The 27,895-nt window shown below is 45.9% G+C and overlaps 1 protein-coding gene across 4 annotated transcripts in view; it reads right to left on the reverse strand.

Annotated features, from left to right (window-relative positions):
- Nucleotides 1–7,376: 7,376 nt before the first annotated feature.
- CFAP20DC (CFAP20 domain containing) overlaps nt 7,377–27,895 on the reverse strand; it is a 196,953-nt gene continuing 176,434 nt past the window's right edge. The window contains exons 14-15 of one of the 4 annotated variants that reach the window (XM_077324990.1): nt 18,832–18,923; nt 7,377–8,114 (exon numbers count right to left, since the gene is read on the reverse strand). In XM_077324990.1, the coding sequence (XP_077181105.1) occupies nt 8,005–8,114; nt 18,832–18,923 (202 nt within the window). In that variant the 3' untranslated portion in view covers nt 7,377–8,004. The remainder of the gene's footprint in view (nt 8,115–18,831; nt 18,924–27,895) is intronic. The other 3 variants (XM_077324992.1, XM_077324986.1, XM_077324984.1) reach the window with 3 other exon arrangements.

Below are 27,895 nucleotides of genomic sequence, written 5' to 3' on the forward strand. Positions count from 1 at the left end.
GTGCAGGGAGAAATGGCTACTGATGCTCATTCGCAGCAGCAAAAGGGCTTTGGAGATGGCATGAGGTTGTTCAGAGAGGAAACTGACGCCCCCTCCCATGTTGCTCGCAGCACCCTCCAGCTGACAAGCACAAGCTCTCGCAACAGCCACTCTGAATCTGAAGATCCCCATAGTCATTGAGCATTAAAATATGACGTGACTTTTTCACTTCCCGTCAGTGGGCCGTGCCAGTACGGTTTGCAGGTTTTCACAGCCACAGGCCCAAAAGCACCCCAATATCACAGGAGCGCTATGCCTCTCCATTAGTGGGTGTCGGGAAATTTTCATGTGTTGTAACAGAAATGACACATAATCCTCTTAACTCCACACGAGTTCGCGGAGTGAAGAGACGAAACAAGAGACGAGAACAAATTAGACCAGACAAAGTCTAACTTGTGTAGAAGTTTCAGGAGGAGGAGGAGGGCGGAGGTTTATTAGGAAGCGTTCTGCACCAGAAATGTGGGGTGGCACCCAGCGACTGACGTGGCCCCTGTCCTACAATCAACCCTCCCCAACAGACATCTGAGTGGCCTAATCTCAGTCATTGGGAGTGTCAGGAATGTGGTTATCCTGCGTAGAGCAGGGGGTTGGACTAGATGGCCTGTATGGCCTCTTCCAACTCTATGTTTCTATGATTCTATGACTGACCAGTGATAACTGCAATCATCACCTGAGTAAATCTACAGAGACACTCCTCCTCCTCCTCCTTGGAGACACTGCCTCTGGCCTAGCATAAAAGATATTAAGCTTGCCTCAGGGGATTCGACACCTGGGAAGGTTCACAGGCGTTAATATCTGAGGACCATGTATCTAAGTAAGTAGGTCTACACATGATGTTGCCGAGGAATCAGGAGGAGGGGAACAAGCTGTTGGGGATGACCAAAGGATTGTAAAGTACTTGCATCAGGGTCGAGGCAGGGAGTGAGAGCAAACAAATGGAGGGCTCTACAACGTGACTGAGAGAGCCTCTTGTGGCGCAGAGTGGTAAGGCAGCAGACATGCAGTCTGAAAGCTCTGCACATGAGGCTGGGAGTTCGATCCCAGCAGCCGGCTCAAGGTTGACTCAGCCTTCCATCCTTCCGAGGTCGGTAAAATGAGTACCCAGCTTGCTGCTGGGGGGTAAACGGTAATGACTGGGGAAGGCACTGGCAAACCACCCCGTATTGAGTCTGTCATGAGATCGCTGGAGGGCGTCACCCCAAGGGTCAGACATGACTCGGTGCTTGCACAGGGGATACCGTTACCTTTTTACAATGTGACTGAATGGCGGGCCTTCTGTGTGCGGAGTAGGGAAGGAATGAAACGGTGTGGATGATTGTGGGCGGGAGGGAGATTTGCCAGCTCACACAGTTTGAAACGTTTCGAGGAGTCCATCACTGCTGACACACAAGGAATATGCAAAATGAACCCGGAGCCTTGATTGATGACCTTCTGTCGAGATCTGCTGACTCCAGGCAACGCTCTCCAAAGCTTGTTCTAATTCCTGCGACTCTGCAGCACATCCACGGTGCATTAATGAGGCCTTATGGAAACGGATTGCATTTCAGAACTCCAGTGTGATTACGGGGCTGGCTTCCTGGAAGCGCAGCTGGAGACTTTTCATACTTTCATTAGGGTGAACACAATTCTCATAACGCTTAATGTTTATAGAGCACCATTCCTCGAGCCTCCGGCACCAGCGAGACCTCCTAGAAGGCCCTTTGGAGCATGTGGCCGAAGGTGGAGGCCCAAGAGTTTGACTCCTAGGTTTCCGGAGGAGCTTACTGCCAGGAGCTGGTCTTCAGAGACCACTCCTGCATTGCCTGTGGGTGGACCCTTGTGGGGCTGGATAGGCTGGCACGGGTTTAGGGGCCTCCAGGTCCTAACCTTTATTATTTATTTAGCGAATTTTTATTCTGCCTCTCTTAGGGACTCCATTTACACTATATGCCACTAATCCTTATAAGGCTACATCTCATATTACCTATAAGTCAGGGGGGCCAAACTGTGGCTCTCCAGATGTCCACGGACAACAATTCCCACGATCTCCAAGCCGGCAGGGGCTCATGGGAATTGTCGCCCATGGAGAGCCACAGCCAGACCACCCATGACCTATAGTATATTACAACAGTGATGATCAACTGGAAACATGAAGCTGACTTTCATTAAGACAGTCCTGTCTATTGGCTCAGGCTACCCCGATGCCATCAGATCTCAGAAGCTAAGCAGGATTGGCCTGGGTTTGTGTTTGGGCAGGAGCCCATCAAGGAATGCCAAGGGTCGCTATGTAGAAGCAGATAATGGCAAAGCACTTGTTTTGAGAGCCAGTGTGGTTCTCTTACAGCTGTTTTCACTGAGCACTTCTCTTAGAGCTCTCTCACCCCACCTCACTTGCAGAGTGTCATGGGGAAAGGTATCTGTACGCTGCTTTGGGACTTCTCCAGGTAGTGAAAAGCTAGATTCACTACCTGAAAAGCTAGATTCGAGAGCCAGCTTGGTGTAGTGGTTAGGAGTGTGGACTTCTAATCTGGCATGCTGGGTTCGATTCTGCGCTCCCCCACATGCAGCCAGCTGGGTGACCTTGGGCTCACCGTAGCACTGATAAAGCGGTTCTGACCGAGCAGTGATATCAGGGCTCTCTCAGCCTCACCCACCCCACAGGGTGTCTGTTGTGGGGAGAGGAAAGGGAAGGCGACTGTAAGCCGCTTTGAGCCTCCTTCGGGTAGACAAAAGCAGCATATAAGAACCAACTCTACTTCTTCAGTAATATCAGGGCTCTCTCAGCCTCACCCACCTCACAGGGTGTCTGTGGTGGGGAGAGGAATGGAAAGGCGACTGTAAGCCGCTTTGAGCCTCCTTCAGGTAGGGAAAAGCGGCATATAAGAACCAACTCTTCTTCTTCTTCTTCTTCTTCTTCTTCTTCTAGATCTCTTGCCTTGAAAACCCAACAGAGTTGCTATAATTTGGCTGAGGCTTGAGGGCATTCTACACACCATCTACTCACTCTGGCAGCAGTTCCCCAGGGACTTGGGTAGAGCTCTTTCACGCCACGTGCTGCCTTTCAGCCAGAGACACCAGGAATTGAACCGGGGACCTTCTGCATGCAAAGCAGATGCACTACCACTAACCCGTCACCCCTCTCCAAAGATTACAGCTTGCCTGTCACCACCAGGGGAATTCAGGGCTGCGATCTGAACCGTGATCTCGCGGTTCACATTCTCAACCACTCCTGAAAGTATAAAAAGCCAACCCAGGCCTTCATTTTCTCATTCCTAGGCTCAAAATAGCATAAATAGCTCCCCACCCGCCGCCACTTGCTAGCCCAAGAATGCTGCTCGCTGGTCCAGGAGTAAAGCCGAGCGTTTCGAGAGTACTTGCTCTTTTCGGCGTCAAGATGCTGACACTGACACATTGGCTAGAGAAAAGAATCAATAACCCGCTTCACCTTGGTGATGCTTTACACTCCGAGGCTCATGGAGTGACGATGATGAAGAACGTTGACAAGGGACAGCAGGGACCTTGTTTGCTTTGTGGAAGCGCAGGAAAACTACACAAGGGCTGACTCAGAACTTGCCTTTTCCCAAGGCGTGACATGCCGTGGCCGGCTTCACTCAACCCTCTTCTCCGCAATTTTACCTTGGCCCTTTAACACTGCTGGGAAATCTGGTTCTTTGCTCTCCTACAATCCAGGGATGTTAGGCAGGTAAAGGGATGCTTAACAAGGACAAGCTGGGGCCCTAGAGGAATCGCCAGAAGGGGAAACCCTCCAGGATTCTCTAAACTTAAAAGCAGCAGCTTGCCTCCCCTCATTCCTTTATTTCACTCTCAGCTGCTCAGGAGTACCCTGGTCCCAGAACACATTCAGTCCTAAACAGACTGTGTTTTTTTTTTTTTTGCTTCTCCGCTTTTCTTCCTTCGTGCTAATTTACAAGGCTGTGTTTTTACTGCACACTTGGGAAGCCCCCTCAGTACTTCGGGGACTCTGATCTTCTGTGGGTGGCCCTACTGTCCAGCTTTTGCTATTTACACAATTACCAGGGATAACAGGAATTCAATACTAAACCAGGGACTGAGGAATCACCACATTTTGGGTAGGATTGTACTTTTCTGATGAAAGCTCAGCTCATACTGGGGACTGCTATGGACTATAAGCTACCAGCTTTCCGGACTTGCTCCATTTCCCTTCTTAGTGCAGTTCTGTCGTATGGCTTTTTGTACACGCACCCCCAGCATACTATCTTTGGGAGTCCAGCAGGGGTCCTTCTTCTCTGTTGCACTTTTGGAAAAGCAGGCAGGATCCAACCCTTAGACCTGTGCTCCCAACCGGAGCCTCAGACTTGCTGTGAAGTGCGTCCCATAGCGTCCCAGCTATGGTTGGTTGAGCAGCTGTGGCCTTTCCTTGAGAAGGGTGATTTGGTCAGTTATCCATTCATTAATCACATCCAAGCCAGGGCTCAGGAAGGAGCTAGTGCAGGTTCCTCTGACCAGGAGACGAGGAGTTCAGGCTGGGGTTTCTAGGGCCCGATCGTGGGAATTCTTTTGATTAGCGGACAGAGTGCTCAGGAGGCAGGTGTGGGACTGCCTGCTAGAAGGCGTTTTTTGAAGAACATGGCTCAGTCCACAAGGCTTGTGGGAGAAACATGCTCATTGGCTCCAGGGAACTCCAGTTCAAGGCATAACTTATAGGACCTTCAGTTTAATACCACGGGGATCTTCTGAAGTTCAACTGAACATGCTGAGAGGACCCTCCGAACACTGGCTGGCCAGGAAGGCCTGGAGACACATTCTGCATGCTGATGTCAGAATCAGTGATTACTGCCATGATTTGTGTTGCACATATATTCTTTGCTTAGCCAGACTGTCGCCATTTTCTCTGTCTGCATATTACACTTGACCTGTCTGCTATGCAGTAGTTTGTAACCAGCACTATCTTGAAAGAATTACCCTGGCCTCTCCAAATCCGGTGCGGAGTATGTAATCTATATGGAATGCAGGCCCTGTGGGCACCTGGTGTTACTTTCTGTTTTGGGTAAAACCGTGAGAAGGGAATTGGGTGGGAAATGTTGGCGTAAAGGAACTGTTTTCTCAATTAGTCCTCAGTTCTGAGCTTTGTATTTGTCTTGGATTGTTCTGTGAGAAATAAATTCTTTCTTGATTCGACAAAGAGTTTTGTTCAAATCTGTCATCCTGACAGCTGAGTGAAATTCCTCCTCCATGTGCAGCAACTGACTACACCCACACAAGGGCAGATCAGCAGGCTGATATTTTGTGCATTATTAGTCTAAAACAGCCTTTCTCAACTTTTTTTTTTACCATTGAGAAACCCCTAAAACATTCTTTGAGATTGTACAGAATATGGTTGTGAAGCATAGCTCTGTACACACTCATCTGGGGACCCTCCCATTCCCACCCCCTCCAGGCCCATCATTGGCCATTCTGGGAGGGATGGGTGGGTTGAAATGAACATATATGACCATATGACCTGATACCTACCTCTCTATCTCTCTCTTCACAGTTAATGAGCTCCCACCCATTCAGGAAACCCTTCCAGGGCCGTCAAGAAACCCCAGGGCTTCATGAAACCCTGGTTGAGAAAGCCCGGGCTAAATACATCCTTAGTACATTTAGTACAATGTGTTGATTGTATTTCAACTGAATTGTATTGGTTATTTTCTTGAAATTACTTTCAAAAAATGTCAAACATCCTCTGGGGACGTTATGATTTTTCAAAAATCCGATTAGTTAAAATCAAAGCCACTAACCTCCCTCCCCCCAAAAACTATACCATCAAATTCAGAGACAAATAATCTACCTCTATCATGACAAATTCTGATAGTTCTATCAAAAATTCTTCCCAGTCTGTAATCCAACACAAAACTAAGATTTTGTTCAGGAAAACAATTTCCATGAAAATTCTGAAATCTTCCTGTATTCTGAAAACCACCAGTAGGAATCACCAAATGATTATAAACCCCAGAGTTTGTGGCTGCCCCTTTAATAGCATTTATTGCTTGACGGAAGAAATTGTTGATTCGAAAACCCTCCCCATCCCCCTCATCGCTACTGGCATTTTGATTCCTTCAAGGGATTCTTACACAGGGATTTCATTACCGTGCTATCTTTTCTGTCTCCAAAATAATTATCGACTCCCCTGAGTCTATCTGCATACGATTTCCATCAATTCCTCTTCTTTTCCTTTTTGTCCTTTTATTGTCTGTGCCCTTGTGTTTTCTAAAAAAGAGACGTCGGGTGACTCGTTTGCATTTCTGCTTTCAAGATGACGCCTCAAAGCGGAGGGAGCAGGCAGAGCAGGGCCTCGGGTATAATGTCACAAACCACCAGTTCCATGATGTTTGTGCGCACCAAGGCCATGTCAGAATCCCCTTTGTCGTTTTTCATATGCCACGTGCCAACTGAGCCAGGGAGCAGGGTGTCCAGACGCAGCTGGCGTGACATCCTGCAAGTGACACTGTCACCGGGTCTGGCGCTTTGTCAAATGAGATCTCCTGTTCGGCAACGGCGTCAGCACTCGCTGCGTTGGGGAAATTGGCAGCAGGTAAGGCTGTATATGTTGTGACAGATGCAGTCTGTTCGAGTATTGTTGCCAAAAGAAGCTTTGAGCACAAAGGTTCAATTTGTGAAACTACGTCATGTTTAATGTCGACTCAACGGAGTGCAGGCCCTCAGGATCTGGAAATGACCCAACTGAGACCTTAACCTTACCTTCTTTCATCACTAGTTGAGCCACCTTTTATATTCCGCATCTAAACACACATGCAACTTCGAAGTCAACTTTGACTTCTCCAATATTTTTCTCTAACATCCAATAACTGCCAAATCCTTCCTTGATAGGTTCTCCAAGATCTAGTTCTTCCACTTTCCGCCCGCTGTTAAAAGCCTGGCTGTACTCAGGTTCCTTCCCTCAATCTCCAAGTTGCTAGAAGTTCCATTTACAGAGCTCCTGGCACCACATCTGGTTTCACCCTTCTGGAACATCAGGCTAAACGACAACCCCTGGCATCGCTGATTAAAGGACCTCATATCGGATCAGATGCTGGATCCAAGAAGGGCAAAACCTGATGTGACGCCAGGAGTTTTGTGAATGGAGCTTCTAGCATTTCTTTCACTTAGCAGGAGTGCAGGTTTGGATGGAGCACAAAGGGAGATTGTTCCCCCACATGGGTACATTTTTGTGACCTGAAATGGCCTCACAGTGCTTAAATTTGCCCCTTTGGGGGCAAATCCAGAGATAGTCACACATCCCGTCACCATTCGTAATGTAAACTGGGCCAACCAGTTTATTATTTAAAATGGTAGGTTCCATTCAATGAACTCCCAGCATCACATCTTGTTTGGCCCATGACTTCATATTTATCTCAAGACAGTGGTCTTTCTGGCAGAGCTACAGCAGAAACGTGGGCATCCTATCATGGGCGTGCTGTGATGCACCAGAAATGCCTTAGCCAGGAGATGGCTAAATGGATTCAGAATAAAAGGGTCACGTATCCCTGCTACTGATGATTAGGAGAACTCAAAAAAAAAAACAAATTAAAAAGAGGAAACATTATTTCATCCAAAAACAATGAGACAAAAGACAACTCAAGAGCGCTTTCTTTTGAATACCACATTGTGTCTTTGAACATCATATTGCATTTTGTGAATCACAAATACACTCACTTAAATTATCCAGGATGAAAGAACAAACAAGTAGGAAAAAAATCATCATGCCATCATTCAGAAATTCACCTCTCAGAACAATCCGGTATTTTGCATAACATCAGCAGGCCAACCAAAGCTTCTTAACGCTGTTCTATTAAAACAGCACACGTCTACGGAAATGAGACCCCGTATTACTCACAAGCCTTCTGTTTCATCGGCAGAGAAGAAACAACATGACGTTTTGGACTGCAGAACAGAAAACGTGGCAGAGGCCAGCAGCTGGGACAGTCCTGAACTGGGGCTCACACTCTGTGGCCTGGTCAGTGGCTATGCCAGTTCATAGTATTTCCCGGTTCCAGGATCAAAATAGCAGTTTAGACATGGGTCATACAAGAGAGTCAGGACTTCGTCTTCCTCAGCCCCCAAGTCGTCTTCACCTATGAGGAAAGGAAGAGTCCATTAATTTTCATTTGCCTTTGACAGCGTGGGTGAAGAGATTTATTTATTTTTAAATACAAGGTCTTCAAGTTTCACTTTCATTTGTTAGCCTGTCAGAATATCCATTCCGGGAGGAGGAAGGGAAGGAATTAAAGTTTATGGATTCACACTGGCTAACTCACAATGACTGCCTTCACAGTTGGCTGAAAAATCTCACTCCCGAAATATTTCAAAAGAGAAGAGGTCGTTTGTACACTCCGTTTCTCTCTAACCCAAGGAGTTTCAAAGTGGCTTACAACTGCCCTCTCTTCCTCTCCCCACAACAGACACCCTGTGTGGTAGGTGGGGCTGGGAGAGCTCCGAAAGAAATGCAATTGGCCCAAGATCACCCAGCTTGCTGCATGTGGAGGAGTGGGGTATCAAATCTGGTTCTCCAGATTAGGGGCTGACATTCTTAACCACTACGCCAAGAGGAGAACTGCCTTGTGGTATTAAAACAACTCTCCATCTATCTAGGCCTGCTGTCTTCCTGGTGGAGAATGGAATTCTCCTGGTATTACAACCTTATGCCCTGGTTCCTTTGGGAGGAAAAGGCAGCTTTGGACGTGAGACTCGATGGTAACACAGTCCTGCAGAACTCCCCCACTTCAACAGTGAATAAGTAAGTAAAAAATACACAGTGTATGATGTCTGTCAGCAGTATTAACTCCGAAACAGTGTGGTATATCAAGACATCTTGGGGGATCAATCCATCTTGGCAAGAGAGCCAGCTTGGTGTGGTGGTTAGGAGTGCAGACTTCTAATCTGGTGAGCCGGGTTTGATTCCCGGCGTGCTGAGAGTGGCGGGCAATAAAACGAAGAAATAATCATAATCATAATCATAATCATAATCATAATCATAATCATAATCATAATCATCATCATCATCATCATCATCATCATCATCATCATCATCATAGATTGTTTACCATTTCCATTGTGAAGAAAGAGTCTAGGCCTGTACAGCAACAGGAGAAGTGGGCTCCAGTGATGTCAGCGGCCACCCAAATTCCTGGGAAAGGTCACCTAACACCTTCCAGCACTCCAACTCCCCAGCATAATGCTGGGTTCCCCGGAACCCTGGTTGGGACACTCTGAAGACTGGGAATTTCAAGACAGCAGGGTAATGCCTGTACCCATCCGTCAATGGACAAATAGCTTGAGTCTCTGTCGCTGTGCTGCAGTGCTGAGTGAACAACAACTGGTTTAATAAATCCTTTCTTGAAAATCAGGTGATAATCAATATGGCCCAGCAGTTCTCTAGTCTAAGCACACCATGCTCTTATAGCAAGGGCTTTTCGTTTTCTAATGCTCATTTAATTCCTTGGATTTAACAAAAAAAAAATCATTCCCTATCTTGAATGCTCAGGGTGGTTTAACAACAATTTGAGAGTCAATTGTACAAAAATAAATTCTCCAGGCCATGTAACTGTTTCAATAAGAATCCTTTATCACCCCACAAACGCCTCCAAATTTCTATTTGAAAACAACAGGGGAAAAAAAATATAACAATACAGAACCTGGTAAGAGAACAAAACTACTGCAAAGGCTGGTTGTTGGCTAATATTTGAGGCAATGTAACCTACTGCGAAACCACTAAATTGTGAAATCAACTTCCAAGAAATGTGACTGAAAATGAGTTCTACACATGCTATTATTTTCATGGAATTCTCATTACAGTGCTAACTGCTGAAAAACTTGCCAGCACTAAATCCAACATAATGCTAATGGAGAGAGATGCTGATTTGATACCTGGGGGCTCTCACCTATCACTCACCTACTGCTCTCCTTGCTATCTACCAGAGGCTCACTAAGTGGATCTGGTCACCATGGCTGGTGGGCCTGCCATCTTTTTTTCCTGATTGCTCAGCCGAGGCTTAGGAGTAGATTATCAGGTGCCACAGCAGGAGATGGAATAGGGCAAGGGTAGAAAACCCTTCTGCATGCAGGACTCCTTGGGCAGCTCTTTAGATCTGAATCCATACTCCTATTTAACAGTGAATACCCCAAAGCCACTACAACACATTGTTCTGCAAGCCATTGACTGGCAGTATCATAAGGCAGGGATCCCCATCCTTTCTGAGTTCTCAAAGTCTTTTCGAATTCTGATACAAGCTGGCGGGTGCAACCACAGAATGGCTGCCACAAGAGGCGGGGCCAACCATGGAATAGCAGGGAGTAGATCAGGCATAACCCTAATTGTAATTCCTTAACGTTTCAGTCAGGAACTCTTTTCAACAGGAGGCCTTATTAAAATGAACATATTATTTAAGGATATTTTCTTGCGTGTGCCTTCGGTCACACAGTGAAGATCCGTATGCTGTGACAGCTTTACTGGTGGATGTTAGTTATTTAGGCCTTGACCATATGCCTGGTGGAACGGTTCTGTCTTATATGTCAAACAGTCCTGTGGAGGCTGATTTTGCTGCAGCACTGGGAACGGGAAGGGGAACAGAGGATGAAGGAAGCAGTTTGGTGGAACAGGTAGAGAGGCTTGGGTGGCCTGCAAACCAAGATCCTAGGAGTGACTCACAAGAAAATACTAAAATTTACCTCCTCAACCACTGTATTGCCAAAAAACAGCTACCTACAAGCAAGGCATGACAAGGGATCTTGTCCTTTACCTCCAGCACCTGATTTTCAGAAAGGCACTGGAGAATTCACTGAGCTACCATGGCTCTGAAACACCGACTGGACAATCCTGTATGAAGTTGTCAAATCCACTTTAAAAGCCATATAATTAATGGTCAAGAGAGCTCGGGACATATACTTAATGGCCAAGAGAGCTTGAGGCTCTTAAATTATTGTATATTTGGAATTAGTACCTCCAGCAGGCCTCCAATAAGGAGAACCACCAATCCAAATGGTGACCCATCAAGCCGGGGATTCAATAAATTTGTTCTTTGCTTGATGGTGACTATAAAAACGCAGGTGCTGACACCCTTGGGGGCCACAATAAATGGCTGGAGAGTTACACCAAGTCTGATGGATCATAAGCTGCACACACTTGATCTATGGGATTGCCTGTATTATCGAAGAACGGGAATCCAGGGAAATATTCTGCAACAAAGCAAATCAAAATGATTATGAAAACTGGGGACTGTCACATTAACTCTTCTTCTTTGCGCCAACCAAAGTTTTGAGTGGCTATGGATTCCTGTTCATTCTGTTGACGATGGCACAGCACCATGCATTTTATGGCCTGTTGACCGACTGTTGAATCTAATGTAGCATCATGCAGTTGGAAGGGCCACCCAATCCAACCCACTGCTCAATGCTGGCTGTCCAACACTAGAGCATCCCTGACAGGTCACTGTCTAGCCTTCCGTTTGTGGTGGCTGGACCGTTCCTTAGCAATTATAGTGCAAAACGAGCCATCTAATGAAGCAGAAAACCGTCTATTTCTCAGAGAGATGGAAAAACTTCAGAGGCAGCTGGTGCCTTGGTTCTTTTTTGTACTAGCAAGATAATGGACAAGATCTCTATGATGCGGGGATCACAGCTCCAGTGGCAGATACAGGATGGTAACACAGGGAGAGGGTCAACTGTAATATGGCCACTAGAAGTTGTAAAACACACTAGGCAGAACTTTCCCGGACACGGAAACAGGTTAAATACCCCCTTTCTCCCCCAACTTGATTGGTTGTACTGCTGCTATAGGAAGGCCCAGAGGATTTTGGTTAATCTCTCACTGCAGGAATGAACCTAGCAAGGTTTTTTTGTGCTATTCCCTCTTCTTTGTATTCAGCCACCTTGTATGTTGGCTCGGCCAGTTTGGTGTAGTGGATGTTGGAGAGCCAGTTTGGTGTAGTGGTTAGGAGTGCGGACTTCTAATCTGGCATGCCGGGTTCGATTCTGCGCTCCCCCACATGCAACCAGCTGGGTGATCTTGGGCTCACCACGGCACTGATAAAGCTGTTCTGACCAAGCAGTGATATCAGGGCTCTCTCAGCCTCACCCACCCCACAGGGTGTCTGTTGTAGGGAGAGGAAAGGGAAGGCGAGTGTAAGCCGTTTTGAGCCTCCTTCGTGTAGGGAAAAGCGGCATATAAGAACCAACTCTTCTTCTTCATCTGATGATTTGTGATTCACAACTACTTCCTGATAGGGTCCTTCCCTCTCTCCCTTAGATGAAGAAGCCCCTTGAGTAGAAACTATCTGCTTGCTTTGACTGATGACAAGTTTGTTAACTATTAAAAAAAAACTTGAAATCTAGCTTTTGGCTTAAGACTCTGCAACTATGCCCATGTAGCTAATTGACCACCTTTTTTCTCTCGGTCCCAAGCCACAAGGGACTGAGAAGCAATTGGCAAGGACCTTGAACCTCTTCTAGCAACGCTCAGCATTTCTTCAGCCCATCTCATTAAAAAAAAAATAAGGCAGAGAGCTATGAGCCTATTTCTGAAGAAGCCCCCTTTTAAGAGCTAAACATAAGCTATGTGATGGATAATAACCTGATAGCAAATAATAATTCACAGTCGAACGCAGGCTGTATTCCACATTTCATCCTAAGCGTTTGCCTCTTTCTAGGAGTGACAGTACAAAGTAACTACACCATATGCTCTGCTGGCTCAAAGTAATGGCCTGTTATTCCAACAGCAGTAGCGTCACAATGTTCAGGATCTATTTACAGGTTGGGAGCAGGCAAGAAGGTTCCTGCTGGCCTAACTGGAAGGTACAGCCAGCCAGCCTGCTGTAGTGGTTAAGAGCAGCCCCACCTATAATCCGGAGAGCCGGGTTTGATTCCCCACTCATCCACATGCAGTGAGCTGGGGGACCTTGGGCCAGTCACAGTTCTCTTAGAGCTGTTCTTGCAGAGCAGTTTCTCTTAGAGCTCTTTCAGCCCCACCTACCTCACAAGGTATGTGCTGTGGGGAGAGGAAGGGAAAGGTGTTTGTAAGCTGCTTTGGGACTCCTTAGGGTAAAGAAAAGCGTGGTATAAAAAAACCTATTATGCCTATTATGCATGCAGTGTTTTCCGTAGTCAATTTGCTGACCCTTTTAAATTGTCCTTTTAAAAAACATTTTTTAAACATTCCCATTTATGCATGTGCTCTGATTGTACGTTGTTGTTTTTTTTTTAGCGATTATGCATTCTAAACCGTTCTGACTGTAACTGTGGGAGGGGGAACTTCCTCCGTTGTGCTGCAAAGTCACCTGACCACCACTCTGGCACATGCTGCTGGCAGGGCCAGATGGGAATTGTAGTTCATGGACGTGGAGACTTTTCCTTGAGGCTTCTGAATGCCAAAACGCCCACCTTTCCCCCTCTGAGGTATACTGTTCCTTGTAGAGAGTGGTCAGGATGGACCACTGCAGACCGCAGGCTCCCATGCAAACTTAAAGCCCCCACCATAACATCCCTTCCCCCGTGAAGGTATTTTTTAATTACCGTTAAGGTTAGGTTAGGTTTTCGTTCCATTTTGTGAGCTTGATATTTTCTAAATGAACATGCACTGTGGAGACTCCTCACTTCTCCATCCCTGATGTGCAACTTAGGATGAATTCATGTTTGTTACTGCCCCAACAACACCACAGAACGACGACAGGACATTACAGGGAAATAAGGTTTTGTCTAACAGCAAATTGAACTAGAAATGATCTCTGTGTCCTTATAGCTCGCTGCACCGAAACTGAAATCTGGGCCTGGATGCTGCCCTCAAGGCAAATCATACCTCCTGATCTCATCAGATTGGAGAAATTGGTGGCGGGGGGGGGGGGGGACAGAGCCTGGTTAGTACTTGGATGGGAGAGTGTCCAGGGCTGCTACGCAGAGAAAGGCAATGGCAAATCCCAAATGCTTAACCCCTCCCCTTGTGCCACAGTCTGCATTTCGGTTGGGCTCCTGCAAGCATCAGTTTTAGAAGGAAAAAACATTGCTGGGAGCTCGCTAAATTTTGTGCCTCCGCCATAAAAATCCAATGCTCTAAATCAGGGGTAGTCAACCTGTGGTCTTCCAGATGTCCATGGGCTACAATTCCCATGAGCCCCTGCCAATGTTTGGACATCTGGAGGACCACAGGTTGACTACCCCTGCTCTAAAGTAGCATAATTTAAAGTTCTATTTTATGATCTGTTTTAAATTGTATTATATGAAATGACCCTATTCTTTTGGTCTTTTATTTATTAACTTCATATAACTTGGTCTGAACGACTGTAGTAAAGTTTGAATCTGAATCAATGCTGGGAGCTCCGTTCACAGACCTAGTCTTTTTCTCACATGCCAGAAACCCGATAATTGTGCATTTATAACAGTCTTTCCGTTTTTCACACCAACAGTGTGTGAACCGCATGTATATTTCTTCACTGGAAGCCACAGGTGGTCGTAGACTCAGCCTGAGCATGGAAGACAAAAGGGGACTGGGGTGGCAGCAATGGGAGTACGACTCTTGAACTGGCCATTGTGCAGGGCCTGCGAGATCCCGCTGTGGGGACTGCCCCAAAAGTGATTGTGAGTCCACTACATCTGCAACTGGAAGCCCTCAAGGGAGCCACAAGATACAGAGCCCGTACCTGACTGACGCTTGCTGGGGAACAACGGCAAGGAATGGCCACCAACTTCATATCCCATTGGCTACAAGGAACGGTATTTCGGACTCGACGGGTCCCCCCTGCAAGGCTTTTCTTCCAGAAGAAAGGAAACAAAACAATCTTGGCAGTCTTGAGGAGCAGGGGATTGTTTTAAAAAGGAAGTCAATCTCAGTTTTGTCTGTCTGTTCCATCCTTTTCAAACCCACACACCCATTGGCGAAGATGTATTTTTTGTGGGAGAGAATGCTTAAGAAACAAACAGGGACTTATAAAATAGAGGGAGGGAAAATTGCCCTTTCATGCCTTAACTATGAGTTATGCTTGAAATAAAGGGTATCGTTGAGATCTTTTATTAAGATGAACTACAAAATTGATTTCTCTTTGTTTTAGGATATCATTAGAGATGCATATAAAACATGACAAGGGTATTCTGCGCCAGCAGTAAATAACCACAGGTTTTCTTGGCTGATAACTTGATTTTGTTCACTTCAAGCCTTCGTGTGTCGGTGATTTAGGAGGCAGCCATCGCCCATAGCTGACAGCTGCTTTCCGTTTTGTAGTTTCCATTCTGGCTGTAAAACAGGGGGCCGTTCCGCATTCGTCCAAAATAGCACAATGGTTACTAATTGAAATTGCTACAGTTTTGCCATTATGCACAACGTCGTTGACAATCTGCAACACTCCTGAAACCGATCCGCAAAAAGCGCTTCGTTGTAGCGCTTTCAGGGAAATCCCCAAAAGTGGATTCACCCTCCGGAAAGCGCTACATTCCTGCAACCAATCTGCAACACTAGCGGGAAAGTTCTGTGCGTTACCATTGTTGCGGTTTCTGCAAAGTCCCTCCCCCTGGCTCTCTCCTCTGATCTTCCGGCGAAGCGATCGCCATTTTTTTTTCTCAGAGCGAGCGGAGATCAACGCACCGGCGAGCCTTCGTTTACCCAGTGAGGCTTCCCAGGCCGCAGTCCCTCTGTTTAAAGTCACCAAGCACAAGCATCATAGAGGCCCGTTTGCTGGTTTATTTTAACTTTATTTTTCACACTGTTTTTGGCCGAAAATCGCGCCCGTGAGGGGGGGGATTTTTTTTTTCACTCAGGGGGAGCGTGGCAACGATGAAACGGCAGCTCAAACATCACCTGCTAGCTGGATGGGTCTCTCCGTTGCAACGAATCAACGCATATTCCTTGCAACGTGTTTTTTTTTAAACCCTTCCTTAAAGGGAAAGGGGCTGTTTGGGAGCATGCTAACGGTCGTCCATTGGCTGCTTGACGGCCAGGGACGGGACACAGCTCAGCAATAGCGCTTCCCTGCTAGCGATTTTTGCCGAGACCGGAAGCCTGTGGGAAACGATAGAAAAGCAACTGGATTCCACTACAGAGGCAGGTATGCATAACGACGAATTCAACTATTTAAAATGGCGATTTTTCGTTCAGCAAACAATTTGCTACATGGATCCCGGTGCGGAATGGCCCAGGGATCCCAGAGATCTTTGGCTGATGGCTCCACAAGGCACGACCCTACAGGCTGCTACGCAGAGGACTAAATGACATTTGGGGATAACCCGACCCACAGCTGACGCAAGGGGAGCAGCCCTTGTACTGCAAGAATGCTAGAAGGGACATTTTCTCAAAATGATTTCTCTCTAGGAAATGTATAACCTGGCCTTCACATGGTTTGGAATTCTAGGCTGGGATCCAAGGAACTGTGCAACAAGTTCCATGTGCTCAAGAGACCTTGAGTTTCTTAAACATCAGCCTCCCAGGTGACATCCCAGACTACTTAGGAAGAGAAGGAGCACGTGAAAAGCATGTCAGCAGCTGTCATGGCATGGCGGCTCCCATGTTCAAAGGAGCAAAGTCTTTGAGCATTTTGGATGCCAGCTTAGGTACTTGACGTGAACACTGGTTTGGTTCCACTGGAGCATCTCTGCGGATGGAAGGATTTCTGAACATGGTGTGACTTCCGTGCCTCTCCTTGCAGCCCAAGTTGTCCCCCAAAGTACTGCAGTCAACAGGCTGAGGCTGGTATCTATCTATCTGTGTCTGTCTGTCTGTCTGTCTATCAATCAATCAAACTTATATACCGCCCTCCCCGGAGGCTCAGGGCGATTTACATAAGAACAAGGAACAATACATAAATGTCTATAAAAACATGCGAATAACCTTATAATAATAACTAATAGTTGTAACCAGATAACAATGTAAAGTACAATATAACAATACAACAATGTAACAGTACAAACAGGTCCAGGGCTTATTGGTGGAATTCTGAGGGGGGGGCGGGGGGGGAGCAGGGGCCCTTCGGTCACTGTTGATTACGTCTGGTCTCAGCCAAATGCCTGGAGGAACTCAAATAACCCTGCATAGCCTTGTGCGGCTCAATCTCCTCGAGCAAATGAAAAGAAAGGCTCTTGCCTCTCATTAATATTTCCAGTGTTCTATAGGCAACTGTATTTCTGACAAAAGTGGCTATCAGTTTCCCAGGACACTTACCTGTCGCTTGCTTCAAACAAAAGGCTCTGGATTGCAAGACTCTTACCGTGAAAATCTCTTTTAAAAAATGCATACAGTTAACCCAATTCAAAGTTTCCAATTCGCCCTCATTCTCCTCAAGGCAGGTGCATCTAGCAGCGTTTTGCAGGTAATACCAAGTACTTTCTAAAGTTTAACACCTCGCTTATTTGCTTCATAGGAATCGTTGCAGGTCTACGGCAGCTACTGGGGCTTCTACGCTAAGAATCTCCTCAGGTCCCGATCGGAAATATATCTCTTACGTGGCTTCTCACTCGAAGATTACGATCTCATTCTCTTTGGCGTGTTTAGGGCCCTTAACATAAAGGATTGTCAGATTCTTCAAAGCAAGGCCCTGTCTTGACAGCCGGATTCTATTCTGCTGTCATAAGCAATTACAAATTTATACACCCATGAAACGATTCCCAATTTGAGGAGCATTGTCTGCATGAAAGAATAAATCACTGCGATGGCTTTATTTGGGAGGGTAGCCAAAGTACAAAGCTGAATATATATGAGACCTCACACTGAATCCTACACACGTGGAGGGAAAGGTGGACAAGGAGAGCTTACAGCAGAATGCTGCTGGCTCACCCCTTGCTTTACTCTTGTTTAAAGAACGCGGGATTGAGAGATTGATTTGAAACAGTTTTCAATCTGTGTTTTAGAAGAAGAAGAAGAAGAAGAAGAAGAAGAAGAAGAAGAAGAATTGGCTCTTATATGCCGCTTTTCTCTCCCCGGAGGCTCAAAGCAGCTTACAATGGCCTTCCCTCTCCTCTCCCCACATCAGACACCCTGTGGGGTGGGTGAGGCTGAGAGAGCCCTGAGATTCCTGCTCGGTCAGAACAGCTTTATTAGTGCCGTGGTGAGCCCAAGGTCACCCAGCTGGCTGTATGTGGGGGAGTGCAGAATCGAACCTGGCATGCCAGATTAGAAGTCCGCACTCCTAACTACTACACCAAACTGCTGTGATCTGTCCGAAGCCTTTGCGGAAGGAAGGCCTAGAAATACAACGATAAAGAAAGAATGAATGAATGATTGCTTAGACTATTGGATTTCCCCTCACAAATCCTGCTATCTGGTCAGGTTTGCTGCACCTTTGGCCTATTACAAGCTAGTCACCATCTTCTGTTCTTTTTGGCTGGTTCAAGCTAATGTTTCATTTTGTGGTGGCAACACTGCATTTATGGAAAGTATGTAGGTATGTTGTTGGCAGGGATTTATTATGCATGGGCTCGGAAGCATAGATAGCTCTGACAAGAACATCTACCAAGTTTGTGGCAGATAGATGTATTGGCATCCATTATCTCAGACAGCAATCCTGTTCACAGATGGTATATCGCTGGGGACAAATCGGAGAGGAAACCCATTTCCTTTATGCCTTGCTTGTGGGCACGCGGCTCTTGTGATTTATAATCAAGAAATGACTAGAGAGAAGAGCCTATCTCTCAACAGTGAATATGGAGGTCACCCATAACTTGGATAAGAAGCAAACAGAAGTGCTCCTTACATTCATGTACTGATTTCTTTAAAACATTTGTTTACCACCTTTCTGCCCACCTAGGGCTCTCAAGGCAGCAGTCATACTCATCAGATGGTTAGAGACGCACGGCTGTGCTTTCCACACACACTGTTCTTACCTTGAGGGATCGAATCTGCTGCCATTTCAGCATGTCCCGTCGACTGTTGGCTTGGAAGAATTATAGGAGGGCTGAACACATTTAGCCAGTCCCTTAAAAAAATAAATAAAGGCACAATTTATGTTATCAAAATTCTGGGGGAAAAAATATGGGTTATGAAACAGAAAATACAGTTTGGTCTCACAGGTAGCTGTTAAACACCCACTAGCAATTCAATCTCTCTTATTCCCCCCCCCCCCCATTTTCAGGTCTGAATTTGGCAAGGGAGAAACCAGAGAGAGAAATAGAAAAAGAGTTGGTTCTTATATGCTGCTTTTCTCTACTTGAAGGAGTCTCAAAGCGGCTTACATTCGCCTTCCCTTTCCTCTCCCCACAATAGACATCTTGTGGGGTAGATGAGGCTGAGAGAGCCCTGATATTACTGCTCTGTCAGAACTCTTGATTCCCCATTTACCCTGACAACAACCCTTAGAGGTAGGTTACGCTAGCCTGGCCCAAGATCACCCAGTAACTTACCTGGAGGGCAGGGGGTTTGAACTCAGATGTCGTTTCTATGTCAACAGTGAAAGGACAGAGAAGAAAGAGGAATGGAATTTGTGGCATATTGGTGGATCCCAAGTAGAATTTCTTTTTAGTGGGATAAGAAACGCTACATAAATTCTTCCTTTCTGGCTTTGGCGAGCCCCAGTAAAGGTCTAGATCTGGAGCTTTATATTAGATGCTGCCTTGGTGTTTAAAAGGTTTTCTCCCAAGCAACGAGGGCTAGAAACTTATTTGAAAAAGATACAATCAGACTTTTTTCCTGGAAAACCAAGTAAAATTCAAGTCTACGTGATAATGCAGAAAACCAGCATCTCCGCCTGAGGATCAACCTTTCAGTAAAACAGCATTACAAGAAAAGCTCATATTTTAAAGCAACGTCTGGCCCAGTTCGTCCAGAAATGCAATTCTGAGAAAATGCTTCTTTGACAAAACGCTCACCTCTGAAAATAATTTAATCCTGACATTGCTGCAATACAGTCCGGGGCAACGCTATTTACTGCTGATCTGGCAGAATTTCGGGGCCAGAGGGTTTCGGAATTTAATCACGGAACATCAATTAAAATCCAGAGACTTAATAATAATAATATGAATAGCAACAATTATTATTTTAAAACTCCACAAAGGATCCTGGTGAGCAGATTCCTTTTGTTAACACAAAAAGGGGACAGGGAATCCCCCCCCCTCCCTATCTAACCTCCAGGACTGGTCTGTTTTAAATGTTTTAGACCAGGGGTAGTCCAACTGCGGCCCTTCAGATGTTCATGGACTACAATTCCCAGGAGCCCCTGCCAGCATTTGCTGGCAGGGGCTCCTGGGAATTGTAGTCCATGGACATCTGGAGGGCCGCAGTTGGACTACTCCAGTTTTAGACTGAGTAGCCTCCCCTTCCAGAGAACAGGGGATGCGACAGGCTAGAGAAGGCAATACTTATTCCAAAGAAATACAGGCGGTAAGAAAAAGGTATCTTTGTCCGTGGGAGGTCACATTTGGAGCGCTGTTGTCTCTGGCCCAATGTTTTGGGCTTTTGTGGCGCTTCAAAAAGACACAAAACCTTTCTGACACACAGGCCCTTTCTTCAAAAGGACACAAAACCTTTCTGACGCACAAAATATTTATGCTGCCCAAACAGAAAAAAAATATTATCTTCACTCCTGATAAAAGCTTTCTGTGTCCGGCTAAAAAACGAGAACAAAAGAATGAGCAAGGGCAGGAGTTTGTATTCCCTCCTGGCATAGGAAGCAGGTAATTTAAATTGAGGATAACGTCCCTGGGTCTTTAAAAAAGGGCTTCTCGCTGAACAGGCAGAGGTGCCAAAAACTTAAGCACTTGCTACATCTTTAGTGACAGTCACTGCCTGGGTTCTTTCTTTTTTATTAACCCCCCCCCCCTCTTATTTGTTTATCCACACTTCTTTGGTAGACAGACAGCCCAATCCTAAAACTGGTGTTGCCAGTACATCACTGATGCCCATGTGTGGCCAAAGCAGCAAGCTGGTATCCTCTGTCTCCTAGTTCAGAGAAAAGATACTTTCCAAAAAAGCCAACCCCAAGGAACGGAGAGCACAGCAACGGTACCAGAATCTACAGCGATACAACCAACCCTCACCAGTCACAAAGAAGCATGCGGAAAATGTCATGTCAGTTATATAAGGAAAAAGCCACTCAAAACACCTTAAAGTCACCACATTGAAATCTGTCGTTCTGTTTGTCTGTCGTGTTTTTCTTCCCCCTGTTGATGCAAAGTGGCCTAACACCCCCCCACCCTCCCATTATATAATCAATCAAGAAAACCAACAAAAACAACAACAACAACAACAACAACAACAAAACTTCCTACAGCTCCTTCTTGCCCTCCTCCACTGGCCATCCCACCTGGGAATCATATAGTCACAAACAACAAAGCCCGTTGTCTCTAACAATTCAACGGGTGCTAGGACCCTCCCCTCCCCCTGCTTTGGGCAGGCCAGCCAGGGCCTCCCCCAGCTGGCCTCAAAAGGCCCACTGTGGCCTCTGCACGCTTTGAGGGGGCCTTTTAAGGGTGGTGGGGAGAAGCACTGGAGGTCAGCCTGCTCCCCCCTGCTGCCCCAGAAGGGCCCCCGAGGCCTCCACAGGCTTCAGCGGGCCTTTTTGGGGCAGGGGGGAAGCACTGGAGGGAGACGCCCCTCCTCCCAAAGCTTCCCCAGGCAGCCCTGCTAAAGCCTGGCAAGGCCATGGCTGGAGCTGTTCAGAGCTGCGGGAGTGCTGGTGGGGGCTCTCTCCCCCCTGCTGCACTGCCCCAGGCTCTCTGGCCTGCCCTCTCAGCTCCAGCTGCCTGCCTACCTTATCGCTGGCTGGCACTTCTTCCATATGGAAGAAGTTAGAGGGGGATGAGGCCAGGGGTGGGTTAATTCTCCTCATTGGCAGTTCATTGCATGGACGGCCAATCAGGAATGGGATAGCCGGGATGGCCTCCCTGATTGGTGGTTAGGCAATGAGTCCCAACTCCTCCCAGAACCCTCTTAGTGTTTTAATTAGGGGGTTCAGATTGTCTCACAGTGCAATACAAAGCAAAGCTGCATTTTCCTAAGCATACTGATTCCAAAGAATTTAGAAGGCCATAACTCTGTTTAGGATTGCCCTGGAATTCGTTAAGAGTTGGTACCTCTTTCCTCACTCACTCTTTCTTCCCTTTTGTGTACTCTACTGTGGGCAATTATATATACATTGCAGTGAATATGCAATAAATAAAAAAGATCAAACATTATCACCTTTCCTTCCTAGAAAGAACTTACGTGATTTCTGATGATTTCCTGTCTTACAGAGCTCTGGACAAATGCTTTCATTATTGACATAATCTGTTAGAATCATAGAATCATAGAGTTGGAAGGGGCCATACAGGCCATCTAGTCCAACCCCCTGCTCAACGCAGGATTAGCCCAAAGCATCCTAAAGCATCCAAGAAAAGTGTGTATCCAACCTTTGCTTGAAGACTTCCAGTGAGGGGGAGCTCACCACCTCCTTAGGCAGCCTATTCCACTGCTGAACTACTCTGACTGTGAAAAACTTTTTCCTGATATCTAGCCTATATCGTTGTACTTGAAGTTTAAACCCATTACTGCGTGTCCTCTCCTCTGCAGCCAGCAGAAACAGCATCCTGCCCTCCTCCAAGTGACAACCTTTCAAATACTTAAAGAGGGCTATCATGTCCCCTCTCAACCTCCTTTTCTCCAGGCTGAACATTCCCAAGTCCCTCAACCTATCTTCATAGGGCTTGGTCCCTTGGCCCCAGATCATCTTCGTCGCTCTCCTCTGTACCCTTTCAATTTTATCGACATCCTTCTTGAAGTGAGGCCTCCAGAACTGCACACAGTACTCCAGGTGTGGTCTGACCAGTGCCCTTTCCAATGGGACTATGACATCTTGTGATTTTGATGTGATGCCTCTGTTGATACAGCCCAAAATGGCATTTGCCTTTTTTACCGCTGCATCACACTGCCTGCTCATGTTTAGTTTACAATCCACAAGTACCCCAAGGTCTCGTTCACACACAGTGCTACCTAGAAGCGTATCCCCCATCCAGTAGGCATGCTTTTCATTTTTCTGACCCAGATGCAGAACTTTACACTTATCTTTATTAAATTGCATCTTGTTCTCATTTTCCCATTTTCCCATTGTGTTCAGATCTCGTTGAACTCTGTCTCTATCTTCCAGAGTATTTGCCAGTCCTCCCAATTTGGTGTCATCTGCAAACTTGATGAGTAGTCCCTCCACCCCCTCATCTAGATCATTAATAAATATGTTAAAAAGTACCGGGCTGAGCACCGAACCCTGAGGTACCCCGCTACTCACCTCTCTCCAGTCTGATGAAACACCATTGACAACAACTCTTTGAGTGCGGTTCTCTAACCAATTCCCTATCCACCTAACGATCTGAAAATCCAGATTGCAGTCCTTCAACTTATCCATCAGAACATCATGGGGAACCTTGTCAAAAGCTTTACTAAAATCCAAGTAAATGACATCAACCGAATTTCCCCGATCCAGCAAACCTGTTACTTTTTCAAAAAAAGAAACTAGGTTGGTCTGGCAGGACCTGTTGGAGACAAATCCATGCTGACTTCCTTGGATCACCAAATTGTCCTCCAGATGTTTGCAGATCGCTCCCTTTAATATCTGCTCCATTATCTTCCCCACAACAGAGGTCAGACTCACTGGTCTGTAGTTTCCCGGGTCATCCTTCCTCCCTTTTTTGAAGATCGGAATAACGTTTGCTCTTTTATTTATTTTATTTTTATTTATGTTATTTATTTATTATGGAGACTTCTAAAAATATTAGATGACACTGGCATCCATAATCAGCCTGTCCTCCCAGGGATGGCCTTCAATTATTTGTCCTTTGTAAAATTCTATCCTCCTCACTCCATTTCCTGGGCTCAAGCAATTATTGCCCAAGCAATTATTGAATTGACCACTAAACTGAGCAAAATACGTGCAAGAAAAAAAAGGGAATAGAGGCACAGAAGCAACAAGCTGGGAACGTCATTGTTCCGGCTCCCATTCAGGGGCACAAATCCAGGGCGGAAGAGGTGCACTGGACCAAATCCTCCCCTATGCGGGAGCAGGAAGAGGCAGGGCAACCTGCCCCGGCTCAAACTCCAGGCTGCAGCCTGATGTGAAGCCTCCAGTGTGGAAACGGCAATGCGGAACAACCTCTTCAGTGTCTTCAGCCCCCCACCCACCTGACAATGCAAGACTCCTTCCTTGCTACAGCAGGCTTTCAATATTACAACACTCTTCTCCCTCTCTCTTGAAGGGGGAGGGAGCTCTTGCCGAATGTCATTTCTCAAAGAGGTGGCAGCAAGGATCAGAAAGGCACATGTGCTGACCTTTGTGTTCCCCTAATTTCAGATTGTGGGTGTGGGGCACATTTGTCCTGCAGTAAAGTAAGGGACTCTATTCCTTCATGCTTCAAAGGATTTCACAGGGTCAGTTGTGTTACCTGGTTTGAATGGAGGCACCAGAAAGATTAGCTTGCATTTTGTTTTGAAGCATAGGCTTATGGCATTTAAACCAGTTCTCTTTATAGTGCACAGGGCTTCTTGCTATAGAAAATTCTTAATGAGTGTTGTTTTATCTTGGTGAAATACATAATGGGGAAAACTTGTTGCCACATTTCCCTTCTGCAAACCTCCCATTCTGTGTTAGACACGGTGACTGAGAACATGAGAAGGATGTGAATGCTTTAGGAAATGGGAATTGGGCCTGAGCGGCAGGACATTAAAATACACCTCCTGGTAACATCTATAAGTTCTTGTAATAGCATTGTTTTCAAAGAAAGAATCACAAAACATAATCCTCAAGGACAAGGCTGCAGAAGCAGAGTTTTGCTCCAGTAAATCACAAGGTCGGCTGATAAATCCTATAATTAAGAAGGGATTTGGGTTGGTTAATCCATGAGCAGTTTACTTACTACCTCACTTAAACCAGATCTACTTTTTGGAAACCGCAGGATTTAAAGAAATGTTCACACACAGAATACCACGCTACTTTACGTTCATGGCCCATTTAGTTCAGCGTTGACCATTCTGACTGGTAGCATCTGCCAAGGGCTCTGAGAAAGGCACTATAAAAATCAAGTACGTTTGGAGATAACAGGGTTACAATTTCAGCTCTTCTGCATGCAAAGCATGAGCAGAGCCATCTAACCTGAGCTCCTTATTCATTTTATGGTAAAAAATGCATCACCCTTCTAAGTTTGCTAGATTTTCCAAACCTGCCTTGCCTGGATTAGGCCAATTTGACTTCTATGAAAACTTTCTTCTGCCACCTCCTCTGTTCTACAGTCAGCCTATAGCCCCGTCACACTTATCTCCTCTTGTCTTGTCTTCCATTCAGATTAAAAAAAAATATCCCTGTTTCTGAAATTACTTATGTAAGAAGTAACATTTTATTGTGGACAAAATCTGGCTACATTTCTCACAAGAACTAAAAATTCCCCAGATCTTCAAACATGGGTTATCACTCATTGGCACTGCATTGGGTCAGACCAGTGGTCCATCTAGTTCAGCATCCTGTCTCACACAGTATCCAATCAGTTACTGTGGAGGGCCAACAACATTGCACAGAGTCTGAATCATCTTCCTGATGTTGCCTCCTTGCAGGGGTATTCAGAGGTTGACCATTTCTGCACTGGAGCCTTTGCGCTGAGTTGTAGGCTCAGATTTGCAAGTACTTTTTACTTGCAAATACATAGTCTGTTTACTTATACAACATTTACAACTTCCAGATGGGAAAAGGCTTTGGCTGAAGTCAAGGGTCTCCAGCATGGTGCCAGAGGGACAATGGCATCTGCTGACACCTTTCCTGGTGCGCCCCCCCCCCCAAGCGCTTTAGGAAAGTGGAAGAAGCTAAATGAGTGTTTGCAAAGCAGGGCTTCTGAATGGTAGTAGGGATTAAAAGGCCAATGGACCAAAAAGGCTGGGGACCCCTGGTTTACATGGATTCGTATAAGTGTATCTAAGCTGTCCTTACAGGAGGATGCTAGACATTCAACTGGTATGATTCAAACTACTGTAGTTCCATATATCCAATGCCCTGAAATAGCCTTTCTCAACCTTTTTACCATTGAGAAATCCCTGAAGTATTCTTTAGGCTTTGAGGAACCCTGGAAATGTTATCAGCAGGCCACACCATTGCCACAACCATGAAAGTCACCTTTCACCAGAAGTGACATCACCCATCATTGGCCACTGGAGGGGAAGCTCAACGAAACCATATATGGTCATATCACCCGATTAATTTAATTTTTAAAATGTTAATCGGGTGATATGGCCATATCAGGTTTTGTTGACCTGCCCCCAAATGGCCAATGATACACCCACCCACCAAATTAATTAGCTCTCACTCAGTTGGGAAACCCTTCTGGGCCCATCAAGAAACCCCTGTTGAGAAAGCCAGCCCTAATATCTTGTATGGGTCTGCAAGATGCAGGACTCATTTGGGTGTTTGGAAATCTATGCTGTTTCCAGATAAAATCAGTTCCCCACAGAAAATCTTGGCATGTGCCGAGGAATGTTGTGACAGATAAAACCTGGCTTTGGCTTACCATCTCTCTGTTGGCTCTTTTGCGGCTGGTGCTCACGGTGCTGCTTCCACATCATCTGCTGCTGGTGTGTACACACAATCTGGGCTGAATCAAGGGACAAACACCTGCTCCTTCTCAGCCAAGGAAAAGGGAAAACAAACCCTCTCATTTTCTGCCTCGTCAAACAGAACTGCTGATGCAGAAATCCTATGCAGTTCCATGGAGATATTTATTGAATTTTTCATAATTTCAACATGAACTCAAATAAATGCGAACATGCTTTTTCTCCATTATGAAACCCGATCTACAACAAAAATGACAATCGTCGGTGAAGATTAGAACTAGTTATACACGTGCATGTGCACTTTTATCGGAGTTCACGACAATCTTTGCCTTAAAATGGCAATATGCAAATAAACAACCAGCAGCTTGAAAAGACACTGGGAAATGATTGGTGCCCTATAATTGGGGATAATGTAAGAAAATAAGAATGAGTTTTTACAAAGTTCCTGCCAGTCTGAGTAGACAATATTTGCCGGGATGGACTGATATACTGATTCAGTATAAAGCAGCTTCATGTACACATGTGCTTTGTGGGAGGGACTCTGGCTCAGTGGTAGAGCACCTGCCTGGCATGCAGGAGGTCCCTGGTTCAATCCTTGGCATCTCCTGTCGGTAGGTGATATGAATGAACTTGGCCTGAGACCCAGTGGAAAGCTGCTGCCTGGCTGAGTATACAGGACTGACGGTGATGGGTCTGATCCAGCATCCACGTCTTCATGTGTATGTATTTGGAGCAAATTGTAAAAGGATTCTAGTTACCTCGGGAAGATACATTTCCCTGCTCTGCACCAAATCCTTGCCTACTACCCAAACAGGGGTCCGGGCATAAGCTTGGCAAGTCTGGGAAGCTTGGGGCAGTGCACAAGGAATGCTGCTCAGCATGGTAATATTACATCTAGGACTTCATTTGCAATGCCATCTCCCTCCCTGGTTTTGCTTCCGGGGACTGGACAGGAGTGGTAGAGGGGTGTGCTTTTCCTACCACCCTAGAGCAAGCTGGCCACTCTATGTCCAAAGGTGAGCCCCGTCTCCTACCTGCACTTGACTGAACATTTTCCATTGGTTCATCCATCTTTCCCAGTAACAAACATTTTTTCCCCAAAATCAAAACACCAAAACTCAAATTTCCTTTCCTCCAAGTCTCACCCTTTTGGTTGCCCTCCCATATTTCTAATATCGTTGGATTTTTAAAGATGAGCCTGCAGACCCGCCTTCTTGTTTTAAATTTCGTTTCAGGGCGGCACAAATATTTTACGCAAGATCTTGACGGGAACTATCCCTTGCACATTAAAAAGAAAAAGAGAACCACTGATGAAACAAGAACGGTTTCTATGTATCAAATCCACATTTTAAAACATCCAAAGCAGGTGAGGGTCCTTTAGACCAGGGGTAGTCA

This window comes from Paroedura picta, chromosome 3, assembly GCF_049243985.1.
Source record: "Paroedura picta isolate Pp20150507F chromosome 3, Ppicta_v3.0, whole genome shotgun sequence".
Classification (NCBI taxonomy): Eukaryota; Metazoa; Chordata; class Lepidosauria; order Squamata; family Gekkonidae; genus Paroedura; species Paroedura picta.